Source organism: Miniopterus natalensis, chromosome 11 (assembly GCF_054644295.1).
Source record: "Miniopterus natalensis isolate mMinNat1 chromosome 11, mMinNat1.hap1, whole genome shotgun sequence".
In the NCBI taxonomy this organism is placed as follows: domain Eukaryota; kingdom Metazoa; phylum Chordata; class Mammalia; order Chiroptera; family Miniopteridae; genus Miniopterus; species Miniopterus natalensis.
The window spans coordinates 30,131,742-30,147,802 of NC_142091.1; the positions used below are offsets into that span (position 1 = coordinate 30,131,742).

The 16,061-nt window shown below is 40.5% G+C and overlaps 1 protein-coding gene and 1 pseudogene across 3 annotated transcripts in view; one reads left to right on the top strand and one right to left on the bottom strand.

Annotated features, from left to right (window-relative positions):
- The window catches only part of EED (embryonic ectoderm development), a 31,344-nt gene extending 27,585 nt beyond the window's left edge, over positions 1–3,759 (bottom strand). For all 3 annotated transcript variants that reach the window (XM_087821621.1, XM_016206823.2, XM_016206824.2), the window contains exon 1: positions 3,646–3,759. In XM_087821621.1, coding sequence (XP_087677747.1) covers positions 3,646–3,759 — 114 coding nt within the window. The remainder of the gene's footprint in view (positions 1–3,645) is intronic.
- Positions 3,760–5,685: 1,926 nt separating this feature from the next.
- On the top strand, positions 5,686–5,785 carry LOC148091958 (U6 spliceosomal RNA; annotated as a pseudogene).
- The last annotated feature ends 10,276 nt before the right edge of the window (positions 5,786–16,061 follow it).

Below are 16,061 nucleotides of genomic sequence, written 5' to 3' on the forward strand. Positions count from 1 at the left end.
TACCATTAAGATGTGACCACACAACCCTGGCAGGGTAGCTCAGTTGGTTAGAAGGTCATCTCGATACGCCAAGGTTATGGGTTAAATATCTGGGCAGCCATGCAAACTCAGAGGCCTAAAGTAACCACAAAGGATGGTTTGAAATTAAAACTTTTAAACTAAAAGCAGTTTATGGCAGGTAATCATGTCTTACGCTGGCATCCTCTCTGACAAAGGCCAATCTTTACCCTAAATTAAGCCTGTCTATTGTCTTGTTGCATCTACAATAACGTATCTTCGGGATATCAAAGTAATTTTCCTTTTCCCCGGACCCCTCAAAGCACAGGCACCACTCTGTAGAGACCACAAATCTCATTGTTTTTGAGTTAATTATTGACTGTTAATTATCCTATACGCACCTATGTAAAAGAAGTGTCTATCATTTTACTTTTTATCCAATCCCAAAGGTTTCCCCACTTTGCTTTCTCCTGCCTCCCTAATCTATCACCAATGGGTTTCATGTAACCCACATACTCTTCTTTTGATTGTAATGTATAAAATAAGGTGCAAAACTGCCATTCTCTGGAGCATTATCTCAATCCATTGAGATTTTGCTTCCTGGCAATTGTTGACAGTTTGGTTCAAAAAAACTCACAAAACTTGTTCACAAGTTTGAATGTTTTTTACGTTGACACAACCAATGAATGCATAAAGAAATGGAACAACAAACTGATTTTTTCTCTCTCCCTCAGATCAATTTAAAAAAAGTAACCACACAATTTGTATTAATATGTCTCTCATATTTAGCTTTATATCAAATACCAAACCAATAACACATTTCTTCCTCTAACATCTTTATAAAAATATATTTTTATTGATTTTTAGAGAGAGAAGGGAGAGGGAGAGAAGTATCTATGTGAGATCACAACATCAATAGGCTGACTCCTGCACGCCCCCTACCATGTCACCCCAATAAATTCAATTTAAAAAAAAAGAAAATGAGAAATTCGAGCAAAGACAGATATTATGCTAAGGGAAATAAGTCAGGCAGAAAAGCTAAGAACCATATGATTTCACTCATATGTGGGATACAAAACTGAAACTTGTGAACACAAACAGCAGTGTGGTGGTTGCCAGAGGGAAGGGGTTGGGGGAGTGAAGGGGACCTAATATACAGTGATTGAAGATTATGTGACTTTGGGTGGAGAACACAGTGCAATATACAGATCTTGTAACATAGAAATCCACACCTAAAACCTCTATGATCCTATTAACCAATGTCACCCCAATAAGTTTTTTTAAGAATGCTAATAGCATTCATGACAGAAAAAAATGTTCATGTTTTGATATGATTACAAATATTTATATAAAAAAGTACTTTATTAAAACAAATATAAAAAATATTTTATAACATTTTATAATTTTATCATTGGTTTTGTTAACCAATATAGTGTAACCTTTTCACTGTATTTTACACATTTAGAAATATTATTCTGAGAAGGCTTCACAGGATTCACTAAGGTGTCCAAGACAACAATAAAGGTTAAAAGTCCCAATCCAGATGCAGGAACCAAAACAATGGCTTAATCCAATCATTTGGTTGTGAATAGCTTTATAATTTATAATGCATCAAATATATTCCCTAAATCTGCAAAAAGAAATAAGCTTTCAATTTATTTGGTCTCCTGAAATTTTCCTCAGTCAAAATAAATTATTTATATTTTCATTACATTTCTGCCTATTTAGTATGTGGAAGGGTCAGAAACACAAGTTTATACTATGTGGTCACAAAATAAGTAATAGTAATTAAATAACACTTGAATAGTACTTATTATGAGGCAGGCATTATTTCCAGCACTTTACCTATACTATTTCACTTAATCCTTACAAATGCCCCTCGAGGTAAACATCATTATTATCTCCAGTTGTAAGATAAACTGACAATCAAGTACCTTGCCTGGCTCAAGGTAAGGCAACCAGCAGTAAAGTGAAAATTTTAACCTACATTTGGATCCTGTCCGTGCTACTACTACTAACATAATCTGCCTAAAGAAATTTACAAGAAGGCAAAATAAAACAGGCCCCAAGGATTGGAACAAAAGTAAAAAATGTTATTTATACAGCATATATGTAATAATACTGGGAAGAACAAACGAAAAAAAAATTTTTTTAGGTAACATTCAACACGGAAGCTTTCCAGAAATTTCAAGTCCAAATCCCACGAACTGACGATGCCCTAAAAATCTTCTGCCTACCCTTGCCGGTTGGGCACAGTGGTTGGAGCCCCAGCCCTCATGCCGAAGGGTCGAGCCCCATCGAGGGCAAGTACCTGGGCTGCAGGCTCCAAATCACCTGTCGGGAAGAGTGCCGGAGGCAATCAATCCACGCGGCTCTCACATTAATGTTTCTCTCTCTTTCCCCCTCCTCTCTCCCCTCCACTCTAAGAAAAATCAATGGAAAAAAATATCCTCGGGTGAGGATCAACAACAACAACGAGTTCTTTTCCCATCTCTTCAGCGAAAATTTTGCTCATGACACCAAGCCATCCATATATATGCTTCGATCAGTGAAGTGATGTAGAATTTAAGAAATGGGTGTGTAAGATGCTATATTTATTCCTAAAACTAGCCACATGAGAAAATGAAGAACTTATACCACTCTCCTATAACACTTTACAGATTTTAAAAAAGATATTCGGATGTTTCTGCCGTGTAGTATGAAAAGGGATTCACATTTTGGAGGACTATCTTTAAATGAATTGTCAGTACATTCTGCAGACCTTATTGGATATATTAAAACATGGAGCTGAAAATGTGAATTCGGTTATTACTGGCATCCCACCTAAACACGGGACTAGATGATTACCAAGATCCATTTCATCTGTTTTTTTAAAAAGCTAATTCCAAAAACCAAACACTTGCGAGGCCATGAGCCCACACCTTAAAGACAGCTACCTACACCGCCCTTACCTACAATCTTCCAGGTTGTCCCTTTATCTTAGTAAAAACTTTCAGAAGAGTACAGACCCTTCTCATTCCTCCCTCAAGGGTGGTTGTCCCCTCCAAGTCAGAAGACGACCCTCTCAACTCGGCTCCTCCTTAGGAAAAGGGACTGACCGTCCGGGACACCCCATCTCCACGGACAGGACTGCAGCAGGCACAAAACCCCCTTTTTAAGAGAATCACCGAAACTCCCGAAGATCTACTCTTCCCATCCAGCTGTCTGTAAGGGTCTAGGAGTGCCACGGTCCCTAAATTCCTTTAAAAAGAGTCCATAACAGGCTGGCTTCTCCTTCCAACTTTCTCAAAAACCCCCTCTAACTTGCCTTTTAAACTTCTGGAATCTCAGCTCCGCACTCTTCCCAAATACCCCAAAGGCCCAAACACACCGCATCCACGCGAAAGGACCTCGGAGCGACCCTCAGCCCCGCCGCCCACCGCGCTTTCTCTTAAACCACTCTCCGCCAAGTTCCTGCTGGCTCTCGGCCGCAGAGCAAAATCCCCAGAGACAAGTTCGATTTTTCTCCCCACGCCCGCGTTTTCCTGAGTAGAGAGGATGACACCTCTCCCTCCCCCACAGCCGCCCGCCCGTCGCCGCTCCCACAGTTCAAAAAGAATTTAAAACTTTCACTAGAGTCGGGTCGGAACTACTGAGGGTTCCACTCACATTCTCGTCTCCTGAGAGGTCCGGGTTGCTGTTCTCATCGCTGCTCAGCTTCTGCTTCTTGGCCGCAGGCATGTCTGTTCCCGCCGGGGCTGTCGACACTTCCCTCTCGGACATATTCCTCCGCCTCCCTCCAGGTTCCTGCCGCCTAGGGCGGGGCCTCCGCCACACCGCCGTCAAGCAAGCCCGGCCAGAGCTTGCCGCAAAGTTGCCACTGCCGCCGCCACCTCCACCGCTTCCCCCACTGTCGCAAACCGCGCCCAGCCGCCGAGGCGGGCGTGCGTGCGACCCCGCCACACTGCTGAAAAAGGGGCGCGCGCGCGCGCCCGCGCGGCTTCCTGGCTCCTTCCCTCTCCCTGCTCCCGTCTTGCCCTTTTCCCGCCGCCCTCCGGGCAGTTTGCACGGAGAGGTGGGATCCGCAGGCTTTCGAGGGCAGTATTTCGTACGTCGCCCTTCCCCACCACCGCCTTGAAAAAGGAGAGGCGGAACTCAAAGGGATGCTCCCGCACCCCCTCCTTCCTTCCAAAGACCTTTCAGTCGCAATTGGCCCAATCCTACGTTCACCGACCCGCTGCAAGGACTCGAAAGTCTGTGGAATGGACTAGACCACCGATGTCCCAGGGGACGGGGAAGATGCGAGAAGCAACCTCTTGCATTAGCGGTGGATGCCAAATGTTCTTCATTTTGAACTCGGAGGATAAGGCTCTCAAGTTATTCACGCTACTGTTCACAATTTTATTTTTGGTTAAGAACAGAAATTCAAAAACTGTGGACTGCTTTCCACTTGCCTCCCCCATCTAGCAAATGGAAGTTACCGGCTAAGAAGTACGCCTGCGCCGGGGCGTCTTCTCGCGCTCGGTCCTTTGGCCCCGCCTCCTCCAAGCCCCTCCTCTTCGAAGTCCTGTTCTCTGAACCAGGTAGTCGTCGTCGGGGTTCCCTCGCTCTGGGTGGGTGCCAAAGGGCTACCAGATCGTAATTTCTGGATGCGTCCTAAATTTTTGGCGGATGCTTATTGCAATGAATGATTATCCAAACCTCATTGGTGCCAATATTGGGTAAGGTTTAAGTAGGAATATCCTAAAATTATGATTGTGGGCCCCCAAATGAGTTACAGTCCAGAGTGCTCCTTTTAACTGTGAAAGAATTATCAAGGCCCTGAACAATGCCAAGGCCCCCAAACCAATGGTTATTTCCATCTATGTATGAAACAGACTTAAACGACGGACAATGTTTTTTTGGCACACCAGATACAATAAAATTGTACAGGAAGGCAACAAAACTTATACTTCACCAAAATGTTTATCACTGTAAATGTTCCCATATCTAGGTGCGTAACATGCCAAATATGTTAGTGAGCTTCGTGGATTTGTTACACCGGTCATTAAGGCACAAAACCGAATGAGCCACAGGAAAAGGAACACGATGACAGCCACATATACACCCTCTTTTTTGTAGAAGTTGGTTATCACTACTTGTTTTGGGGGGCCTCAGTGTCCTCATCTGTAAAAATGATATAGGAAAGCCCAGCTGGCATGGCTCAGTGGTTGAGCATCAACCTAGGGTCCAGGAGATTGTGGTTCAGTTCTGGTCAGGGCACATGCCCCAGCTGAGGGCTCCATCCCCAGTTGGGGGTGTGCAGGAGGCAGTCTCATCATTGATGTTTCTGCCTCTCTCCCTCTCCCTTCCTCTCTCTGAAATCAATAAAGATATATTAAAAAAAAGAAAAAAGTGATGTAGGAAGGGACCTAAAATTTCTTGAGTACCTACTTGATACGTATATTTTCTCTTTTAGATCTCATTACCTTGCCAGTGGATAACCAGTATAGAGTATTCCATCCATAAAATTCTAGTGTACAGAATTACTTTTGCATGATGCCTTAACAGAGAATATCATGCTGTCTGTTTCATTATCTGCAGATTGCAAGTCATTCTTCCGTTTGAGGATAAGGAGAGAACTCAGCTGAAAGTGAGAAAAGGAAGGTAAAGCAAAGGCAGGGCAGAATGAGAGGTTTTTGCAATGACGACTCTAGAAAAATAAGGAAGCTGTTTCAGCAGCACATATACTAAAATTGGAACAATACAAAGAAGATTAGCATGGCCCCTGCACAAGGATAGGCAAATTTGTGAAGCGCTCCATATTTTTAAAAAAAAGAAAAAGAAAGCTGAAAAAAAATTAAAGTTCAGGTCTTAGTAATATTAATCGCAGTTATTTGTTGAACCCTTCTTATGTGCCAGAGAGATGAGACTGGTATGGCATCAGCCACTGAGAAAGTAAGATGTGCTTGCTCCCCTTTTCTGTTGAAAAAGATATGAAACATAGCTCTACAAAATAAAGGATAATCAACCAAAGCATTTCCTAAACAAATTAATCTACATGTCTGGGATCAGTGGAAGGTGGGAAATAGGAATCACCTATTAGTCATAAAATTAGAAAGTGCTGAACAGTTGTAAAAAATACATCGAAGTATAATGCCTTTCCACATGCATGTTAATCTGTAACAAAGCAAAAATATTTTTAAAGACTTACTAAAACTTGGGGATATTTAAATTTTTTTCTAGTGATTCAGAGATAAATAGAAATTAGTTAATATTTATTAGTAGTAATGTTAAAAATTATTCTCACACTTGTTAAAACTGTAAGGAATTTTATTCAAGGCTATTGTAATGTCAAGACTTGCAGCAGGAGAGAGATTGGGTTCAACTTTGAATTCAGCAAGGACAGGAGGGGATTTGTAATCAAGAAGTAGAGTGGGAGTGAAGGAGTTCAGGACATGCCATCCACAATATGCTGCTTTGGAATGTTGATTGTTTTGAGCTGAAGGCACTTGTAAAACAGGTTTTCTATGAACTCCCCTTACCTGCTTAAAGACAGATCCTCCAAAAGGAACTCAACTGTCGTAAATCCCCTTTCCAGTAGTTTCATCAACCAGGGAAGACTAACTCTTATCACAGAAGAGAAGATGAGAAGTCCACACCACACCCAAAATTTGTCACAAACTGTTTTAGCTCCCATCTCTTTTAAGGGCTCATTCATCTTTCCAAAATAACAGTTACTTTCCCCTATGTGGCATACATCTCTCCTCTCCTTCCCCTATTAAGATGTTATGAGCTGCCCTGACCGAGTGGCTTAGTTGGTTGGGTGTCATCCCATGCACCAGAAGGTCGCTGGTTCAATTCATGGTCAGGGCACATGTCCAGGTTGTGGGCTTAGTCCCTGGTCAGGGTGTGTGCAGGAGGCAGCCAGCCGATGATGTTTCTCTCTCACATTGGTATTTCTCTCTCCCTCTCCCTTCCTCTCTCTCTAAAAATCAATAAAAACATTATTAAAAAAAAAAAAAAGATGACATGAGCTCTCAAATCTCACTGCTTTTTGGGGGATTCAGTTTTTTCCCTCTGTGATGCCCCTGTACATATACTATTAAAAATTAATAAATGTGGATACCTTTTTTCTTATTAACCTTCCTGTTGTCAGTTTATTTCATAGACCCAGCTATCAAACCTAGGAGGGTAGAAAGAAGGCTTTACTCCCCTACAGGGGGTGGATTGGTAGATAGAAACTTACTAGAGGAGGCTTCAAGGATAGGGGGAATTCTTCCTAAACCAACTTGCCAGGACAAGCAGATACAAGGGAAGGGGGTGAGGAATTTGATCAGATATCTAGGGAGATCAGATATCAAGGGTAGGGGATTCTATCCCCCTTTATATCTCTCACCCTTTTTTTTAATATATATTGATTTCAGAGAGAGTAAGGGAGCAGAGAGAGAGAGAAACATCAATGATGAGAGAGTCATTGATCAGCTGCCTCCTACACACCCCCTACTGAGGATCGAGCCCACAACCCAGGCATGTGCCCTGACCAGGAATCAAACCCCAATTGCCTGGATCCTAGGTCGACGCTCAACCGCTGAGCCACACCTGGCTGGGCAGCTCATCCTTTTTCTTTTAATTTTATTATTTTTTCTTGCTGCTTTGGTTTTTTCTTTTTTTGTCATTCTTTTTTTTTCTTTTTTGTTTTTCATACACTATTGAAGAACAAAAACTGTCTCACTTGGGACAGAAAGAGGATACATAACTGGAGACTCTGGGAAAATCCAAATAAAGTCTGCAGTTTAGGTAATAATTATGTATATATTTCAATTTCTTAATTTTGACAAATGTACTATAGGAGTGTAAGATGTTAACAATGAGGGAAACTGGGTGAGGGTTATACAGGAACTCTCTTTACTATTTTTGCAACTTTTCTGTAAAATTATTCCCCCAAAAAATACTTTTTAAAAAAATTGATTTTAGAGAGAGGAAGGGAGAAAGAGAGGAACATCGATTTCTGTTGTCACACTCACTCATTTATGCATCATTGGTTGCTTCTTGTATGTGCCCTGACCAGGGGAATCAAACCTGCAACCTTGGTGTATCAGGACGATGCTCTAATCAACTGAGCTACCCGGCAGGGCCCCAAACATTACTACTATTTTTTAATTGATCTCCTATTAAACTGCTAAGAACTCAAGTCAGAAATACCCCTTAACCTTCAAATAAGTGGTTGTTCTATCTTGGAAAATTTTCAAAGATCATTTACTTATAAAGGAAAAGAAAATTCACAGCCTCCCTTGATATTGTCGTCTAGTATCTCATAAGCTTCATATCAGGAAATGAGTTTCAAAAGCTAAATTAAATCCTTCCCATTTCAATTGAAGTCGATTTCTCATTCATTCAACATTTTTTGTCTCTTCAGCTTCATAAAGAGCAGCTGTTCATCATCACTCATGCAGCATGTAATCATATGCTTGCAGATCCAGTTTTCTATGAGCAGAACATCATATGGCTTCTTTGAATATTTTTAAATCAATCAGGAGGAATTTACTGAATGCCATTTATGTGCAAAGCAGTATGGAAATTGCAGAGGGGGGAGGAATAAAAAGGGAAAATTAGACATTGTCCCTACCTTCAAAAAGCCTAATATTCTTTTAACGTTGAAAAATGTCTCATGCACTTAATAAATGTTTCCTGAATACCCACTATGTGGCAGGCACTGTTCTGGGAGCTGGGAATCCTGGATAATAAGCAAAACCAGATCGTTTCCTACTGTCATAGAGCTTACTGGCTAGTGGGGGAAACAGTCACATAAATAAATGTAAAATTACAATTGTGGTAAGTACTAATAAGGGCAAGTACAAGGTCAGGGCTGCTGCCGCCACTGTTGTATCTTTGTGCTATTTTTAAAAAGGTGTTCCCATAGCCCGGCCAGCATGGCCTGTGATTCAGGAGATCGAGGTTCAATTCTTGGTTAGGGCACATTCCAGGGTTGCAGGCTCAATCCCCAGCAGGGGCGTGCAGGAGGCAGCCCATCAATAACTGTCTCTCATCATTGATGTTTCTCTCACTCTCTCTCCTTCCCTCTCTCTGAAATCAACAAAAACATTAAAAAAATAAAAATAATAAGGTGTTCCCGCCCAGCGGCATGGCTCAGCGGTTGAGCACAGACCTGTGATCCAGGAGATTAAGGTTCAATTCCTGGTCAGGTTACCTTTTATATATAAAAGGTGTTCCCATAGACAGAAACAACCCAGAGTAAGCAGAAGTTGGCAAGCAGATTATGCCTTTGATGAAGCAGAAAAAGGCAGCCCTTCTTTCAGGTTGTCACAGCCCTGCTTCACGTGCAAAGCTTTGTGAGTGGAGCACAAACTGGATTTCAGCCGTTATCACCTCAGCTGGAACCCTTTGTTTAGATGAACAACCTGCACAAGCACAACAAAAGTTTCCATGGACACAGATAATAAAGTGATATTCGGGAGGGTTTCCTGAGGGACAAGCAGGAGAATTAGAACTGAAAGAAGAGTGGGAGTTAACCAGGTAGAAAGGAAGAAAGAGAAACATTCTAGGGAGTGGTAACAGCATGAATAAAGGTCCTGGGGCAGAATAGGACTATATATCATTGGAAAACTGGAAGCTTAGTGCTTGAGAAGGTATAAAAAGTAATAGGAGCTTGGTAACGGATAATAATAAAAAAGTAGGTAGGGGGTCAGGTCATGTAAGATCTTGTAGACCATCTTCCGATTGTTAGGTGCCCTGGCCAGTGTGGCTCAGTTGGTTGGAGCATCTTCCCATGCACCAAAGTGTCATGGGTTTGATTCCCAGTCAGGGCACATACCCACGTTTGGGGTTCAACCCCCAGTTGGGGCAAGTACGGGAGGCAACCAATCAATGCTTTTCTCTCTCTCCCTCTCTCCCTTCCTCTCTCTCTAAAATCAATAAAAATTATATTAAAAAAAACAAAAAGAAAAAAATTGCTATGTAAAAATATACCTCTTGCTGATAAAACTTAAACAGAAAGTATTAGAATGGCATTAAGAAATTTTATTTTAATTTTTTTGTTTGTATTTCGTTTACATGAAATGCACAGGTATTAAGTATACAGTTTGATAAGTTTTGATATATGCTTATACCATGTAATCTACATCTCATCAAGGTTTAGATAAAACTTTCCAATACTTTAGAAAGTTCCCTTATGCCTTTTTCCATTCAAACATCTCCCCACTCCAGGCAACCACTGTTCTGGTTTCTAATAATTCATTGTGGGCTCTTTTATCTTTGGCTTCTTTTGCTCAGTGTAATATTTTTTAGATTTGGAAAATGATATTAACTTTTAAAGAAAAATACTGTTCTTAGTTTGCTCGGCCCCATACCCAGATATACTAGGTTGCATGTGCATTTCCAAAAAACTCAAGGTGATTCCCATGCTGCTGATTTAAGGACCACACTTTGAGAACCACTGGTATAGATGATAAAATCAGCAGTGTCCTATGAATTTATCCATTCAATAAACATTTTTTAAAGATTTTTTATTGGTTTCTAGAGAGAGAGAAAGGAAGAGGGAAAGAGACATCTATGTGAAGCTATACATCAAGTGGTTGCCTCCTGCATACCCCCTGCTGGGGATCGATCCTGCACCAGGGGCATGTGCCCTGACTGGGAATCAAAACCAGCAACCTTTCAGTGCATGGGACCATGCCCAACTGAGCCACATGGGCCAGGGCAATAAACATTTTTTAAGTAGTACCTACTGTGTGCCAGGCACTTTCTAGGTGCCGAGGATTAAAAAAATAATGAAAACATTATGTCTCTCCTCTAGTAACTTGTAGTCTAATAAGGGAAGACAAAGGTAAACCAAATGAGTATTTCTAGCTGCCTTAGAAAGTCACTAAATAATGGACTAAAAGCTTTAAAGAGAGAAAGCGCTCTTGCTATCCAAAGTAGATAAACCACTAAGAGTAAAAGCAAGGCTGTATAACGGATCCCATCCTAGACACAGGATTGCTCACTGCCAAGCTGAATGCAAAGGTGATCCATAAGATGCACTTTATTGAAGGTTTTCCACGAGCCCAGTCCTGTGCATAGCGCTCTCCATGCAGCGTGCCCTTTTATCCTCTGAATAGCTCTACGAAACTGATACCCTATTATCCACATTTTATAGATGAAGGAATTATTGCTCAGAGAGGTTAAGAGACCAGACAAAGGCCCCACAATGAGAAAGCAAGAGAATCAGAATCCAAACCCAAGTGTTGGTCCTTTTAATCACTAACACTAGAGTATATCTAGAAGAAAGCAACCTTCAAAATTAATTTTATTGCTAAAAATACTAATAAGTTCTGTAATAGAAATATTCAACACAGAATACAGCACAGAGGGTAGGAAAGTAAATAACTTTAACTGGGTGAAAAAATGAGAAGGCTTCATGAAGAGGTGGGAATTAGCTTGCAGAATAACTTTTTTTGGTCATTGTGTCCCTGATAGAATCTGGCAGAGACAAGCCAATGGATGCAAATGCTATATTCCAAATACTAGAAAAATAACACCCTATTGTGAATAAAGGAAAGTTTATGGGGATCATTGAGACCCTGAATGAAATTTCCCTTGTGATTATGCAGTGCCTTTGCTTACCAAGTATCATCTTTAAAAAAAAAATTAAAAAATTATTGACTGATTTTTAGAGAGAGAGAGAAACATCTATTTGTTGTTCCACTTGTTGATGCATTCATTGGTTGATTCCTGTACGTACCCTGACTAAGGATTGAACTGGAATCCTTGGTGTGTCGGGACAATGCTGTAATCAACTGAGCTACCCAGCCAGGGCCAAGTATATTGTTGTTCAAAGGCAAAGTTTTGTCCCTATTATGTTAATTCTCTGTAAAATAGACTGTAATTATTGCCAGGTTAATTAACTGTTATTATCTTAGAGTCTGGAATATTATTGGTAAATGCACAATTCTGAAATAAAACTTTAGCTACCAAAGCCAGAGAAACAGGAGTTTTTTAAAGAAACATTTGTAATCTTTACACTGTCTGAAAGATTATTATTCAGCCCTAAGAATTTACTCTTATCTGTGAGTTAAAAGTCTGTGCCCAAACAGTTCTGATCTGATGTTTAACTTAGAACTGTGAGGTTAGCCCCTTAAGAGTACAAAATTGCACTTTAATTTCTTTGTCAATATTTGGTTTTCCTTTTTCCCAGTGTTCATATAGGTTTGTTGTTGTATTATGTCTCAGGAGTATTAGTCTGTTGGATCAGATAGTGCTATTTTTGCTGGAATAAGGCAACACCAGGGAAGTTTTTGTGTTGAAAGGGTGATTACATGTATTAAATTACACAGACTTTGCAAAACAACAGGAGGCACTTATAGGGAAACCAAAACCAAAACCAAAAAACAGCCTTTAAGAAGGTTGTATTTTGAGCCACTGACCTTGACACTAATCCACTACCATGTAACTTGGTTTACCAAGGTAAGAAAATAAATATACTTACTATATTTTATGCAAAAAAATTACTTGCTGCTTTTGGTTTGAAGATATATACAGGGTGTCCCAAACATACATTTAACAGCTGATAGCTCAATTTTGAAAATGAAATGTATTTTAATAAACACTGCCTCTATAATTATTCAAAGTGTGTGTATGCATTTTTTGGGACACCCTGTATATACACACTTTAACAGCTAGTAGCTCAATTGATATTTCTTTTCAGATTTAACTCATTGAAATTAATAATTATTCAAAGTGTATATATATTTTGGGGGGACAGCCTGTAGATTAAAATACATCTGAGAGAGAACTTTGAATAGATTTTTTTCCAAATGAAGATGTGATAAGTAAAAATAAAAGTGCTTTTAATTTTTAAAAAAATTCTCACCGGAGGATATTTCTTCCAATGATTTTTAGAGAAAGCGGAAGGGAGGTTGGGAGGGGCAGGGAGAGAGAAAGAAACACTGATATGAGAGAGAAACATCAATTGGTTGCCTCTCACACGTGCCCCCGAATTTGACCCAGAATCAAACCCACAACCCTTTCGAGCAGACCGACGCTCTAACTGAGCCAAATAGGCCAGGGCAAAATAAACGGGCCCTGGCTGGGTAGCTCAGTTGGTTTCAGCATCATCCTGATACATCAAAGTTGTGAGTTCAATCCCCGGTCAAGACACACACAAGAATGAACCAATGAATGCATAAATAAGTGAAACAACAAATAAATGTTTCTCTCCCTTCCCTCTCTCTCTCAAATCAATAAATTAAAAATTTTTTTAAAAGGAGTGCCCTGGCTAAGTGGCTCAGCTGAAGCATCATCCCATATAACAAAAGGTTTTGGGTTCGATTCCCACTTGGAGTGCATGCGGGAGGCAGCCAATTGATGTTTCTCTCTCATATCAATGTGTGTTTTTCTCTCTCTCTTCCTCTCTTTCTAAAACCAATAAAAACATACCCTCGGGTGAATATTAAACAAAAATAAATAAAGAAGTAAATAAATAAGTGTTGGATAGGTGAATTAGGAAGGGGCAGCATAAAAAAAACAAACGTCTATCTTTAGTGGAAACTGTGCACATATTATTTTCAATTGTGAAGCCTAGGAAACAGTAATATATATATTTTAAATATGTCTTTATTGATTTCAGAGAGAGGAAGGGAGAGGGAGAGAGAGAGAGAAACATCAATGAATGAGAGAGTCATTGATCGGGTGCCCCCTGCACACCCCCCACTGGGGATCAAGTCCCCAACCCAGGCATGTGCCCTGACCGGGAATCGAACTGAGATCTCCAGGATCCTAGGTGGACGCTCAACCACCGAGCCACACTGGCTGGGCAATAGCTTACATTTATTGATTACTTTCTATGTGCCAGATTGTGCATTATAATTTTTAATTATCATAGAAACATTATAAGGTAGATAATCTAATTGTCATATGAGGAAACTGAGACATAAAGAAAGTGAATAATGTACCCACAGCCACACAATTAGTTAATTTCAGTGTTAGGGTTCTAACTAAGATTTGTTCAACTACGAAGTCTATGTTCATAACTGATATGCTGTTCTATCTCCAAACAGGGCCTATTTTGCTAGCATCTCAAAGAAACTGGGATCCTACTGAAGGACATCAATAATCCTGTTTGCGCATGGCCACCTAGTATGCTGGAAGAGATGGCAAAGATTTGACATTGCTTGTGAGCCCCCAGGGATACCATTAATTAAAAACCCTTGAACAAAAAAAATGTGAGAAGACTTCATGCAGCTTCTGGTGAGTGTGCCCCATAAGGGACGAGAAGTGACTCTTTTCTTTGGGTCTAGATACAGGTTCTGTGAGTAATGTTTTAAGTTGGCACACTTGGCATCACGAAAATAGCCTTCTGTTCCAGCCCTTGGGGATTTGGTGAAACTTCTTTGTCAAAAAGAGCTACAGAATAGAAAGAGCTAGACCACTTTTTGGTCTTCCTTTTTAAAAATATAATTTGTTTCAAATAATGAAAGTAACACACGTACATTTTTGATCATTGGAAAATACAGGAAAACAACAAAGATGAAGACTCTCTTGTAATCCTACTACCCAGAGATAACCACTCTTAATATTTCTTTCTTCTAGGTTTGTGTGTGTGTGTGTACACAAACATGAATACACACATATTTGGAAAATATAATTGATACCATGTTATAGTTTTATAAGCAATTTTTATAATACCATATGGTGAATATTTTCCTTAAAACATTTTAATGGCTGCATAGTATTACATCATAAGGACATCCCTAATTTATTTAACTACATCGCAATTGTTCAGCATTGAAATTGTTTCTAACCCTGGCCGGGTAGCTCAGTTAGTTAGAGCGTCATCCCAACATGCCAAGGTTTTGAGTTAGATCCATAGTCAGGACACATACAAGAAGCAACTGATGAATATGTAAATAAGTAGAACAACAATTCAATGTCTCTCTCAAATCAATTCAAAAATTAAATTGTTTCTGATTTTTTAATATATATGCACATACATGTTTATATCTGTCTCTGATAGTTTCCTTAGGAGAGAGAATGGGGAGGGGAGCTAACTCACTCCTTTAAAGTTCATTTCACTGTAGTAAAGTTGTACCAGTTAACACTCTCAGTGGAGCTGGGTTACCATCTGTTGACTAAAAGATTTATAGCCTGGCTAGGCGTGGCTCAGCGGTTGAGCATCGACCTAAGATCCAGGAGATCGAGGTTCGATTCCTGGTCAGGGCATATGCCCGGGCTGTGGGCTCGATCCCCAGTGACTCTCTTGTCATTGATGTTTCTGTCTGTCTCTCTCTCCCTCTCCTTTCCTCTCTTTGAAATCAATAAAGATTAAAAAAAAAAGATTTATAATCCCTTAGTGACTGACTGGGTCAAAAAAGGGTGGCCCGAATTGCAGGGAAAGATCCCTTCCCTGGGAGCAGGAAGAGCAGTGGCTCCAGGCAACAATGAGAAAATACCAACCAAGCCTTTCCATTTAAAAAAAAAAAAAAAGGTTTTTATTGATTTCAGAGAGAGGAAGGGAGAGAGAGAGATAGAAACATCAATGATGAGAGTCACGGATCTGCTGCCTCCTGCACACCCCTACTGGGGACAGAGCCTGCAACCCAGGCATGTGCCCTGACTGGGAATTGAACTATGATCTCCTGGTTCATGGGTCAACTCTCAGCCACTGAAGCACGCCGGCCGGGCAAGCCTTTCCATTTTTATGCCAGCATGCCAACTTTGAGACATGCCGCCTGTTTATTGGTCTATACCCCCAAGTTCATGGATTGACAGCACAAAATACCTGTACTTCAAGTTAACAGAAATGACAGCTAAGTAGCTGAGCCACACCTCCACCCCAGGCTAAATTATTTGTGGGCAGAATCCATTTCTGATTCATCTTTTTATTATTATTATTTTTAATCCTCACCCCAAGGATTTTTTTCCATTGCTTTTCAGAGAGAGTGGAAGGGAGAGAGAAGAGAGAGAGAAACACTGACGTGAAAGAGACACATGGATTGTTTGCCTCCTGCATGAGCCCCTACCAGGGCCAGGGATTGAGCCTGCAACCGAGGTACATGTCCTTTGGCTGGAATCAAATCCGGGACCCTTCAGTCTGTGGGCCGACACTC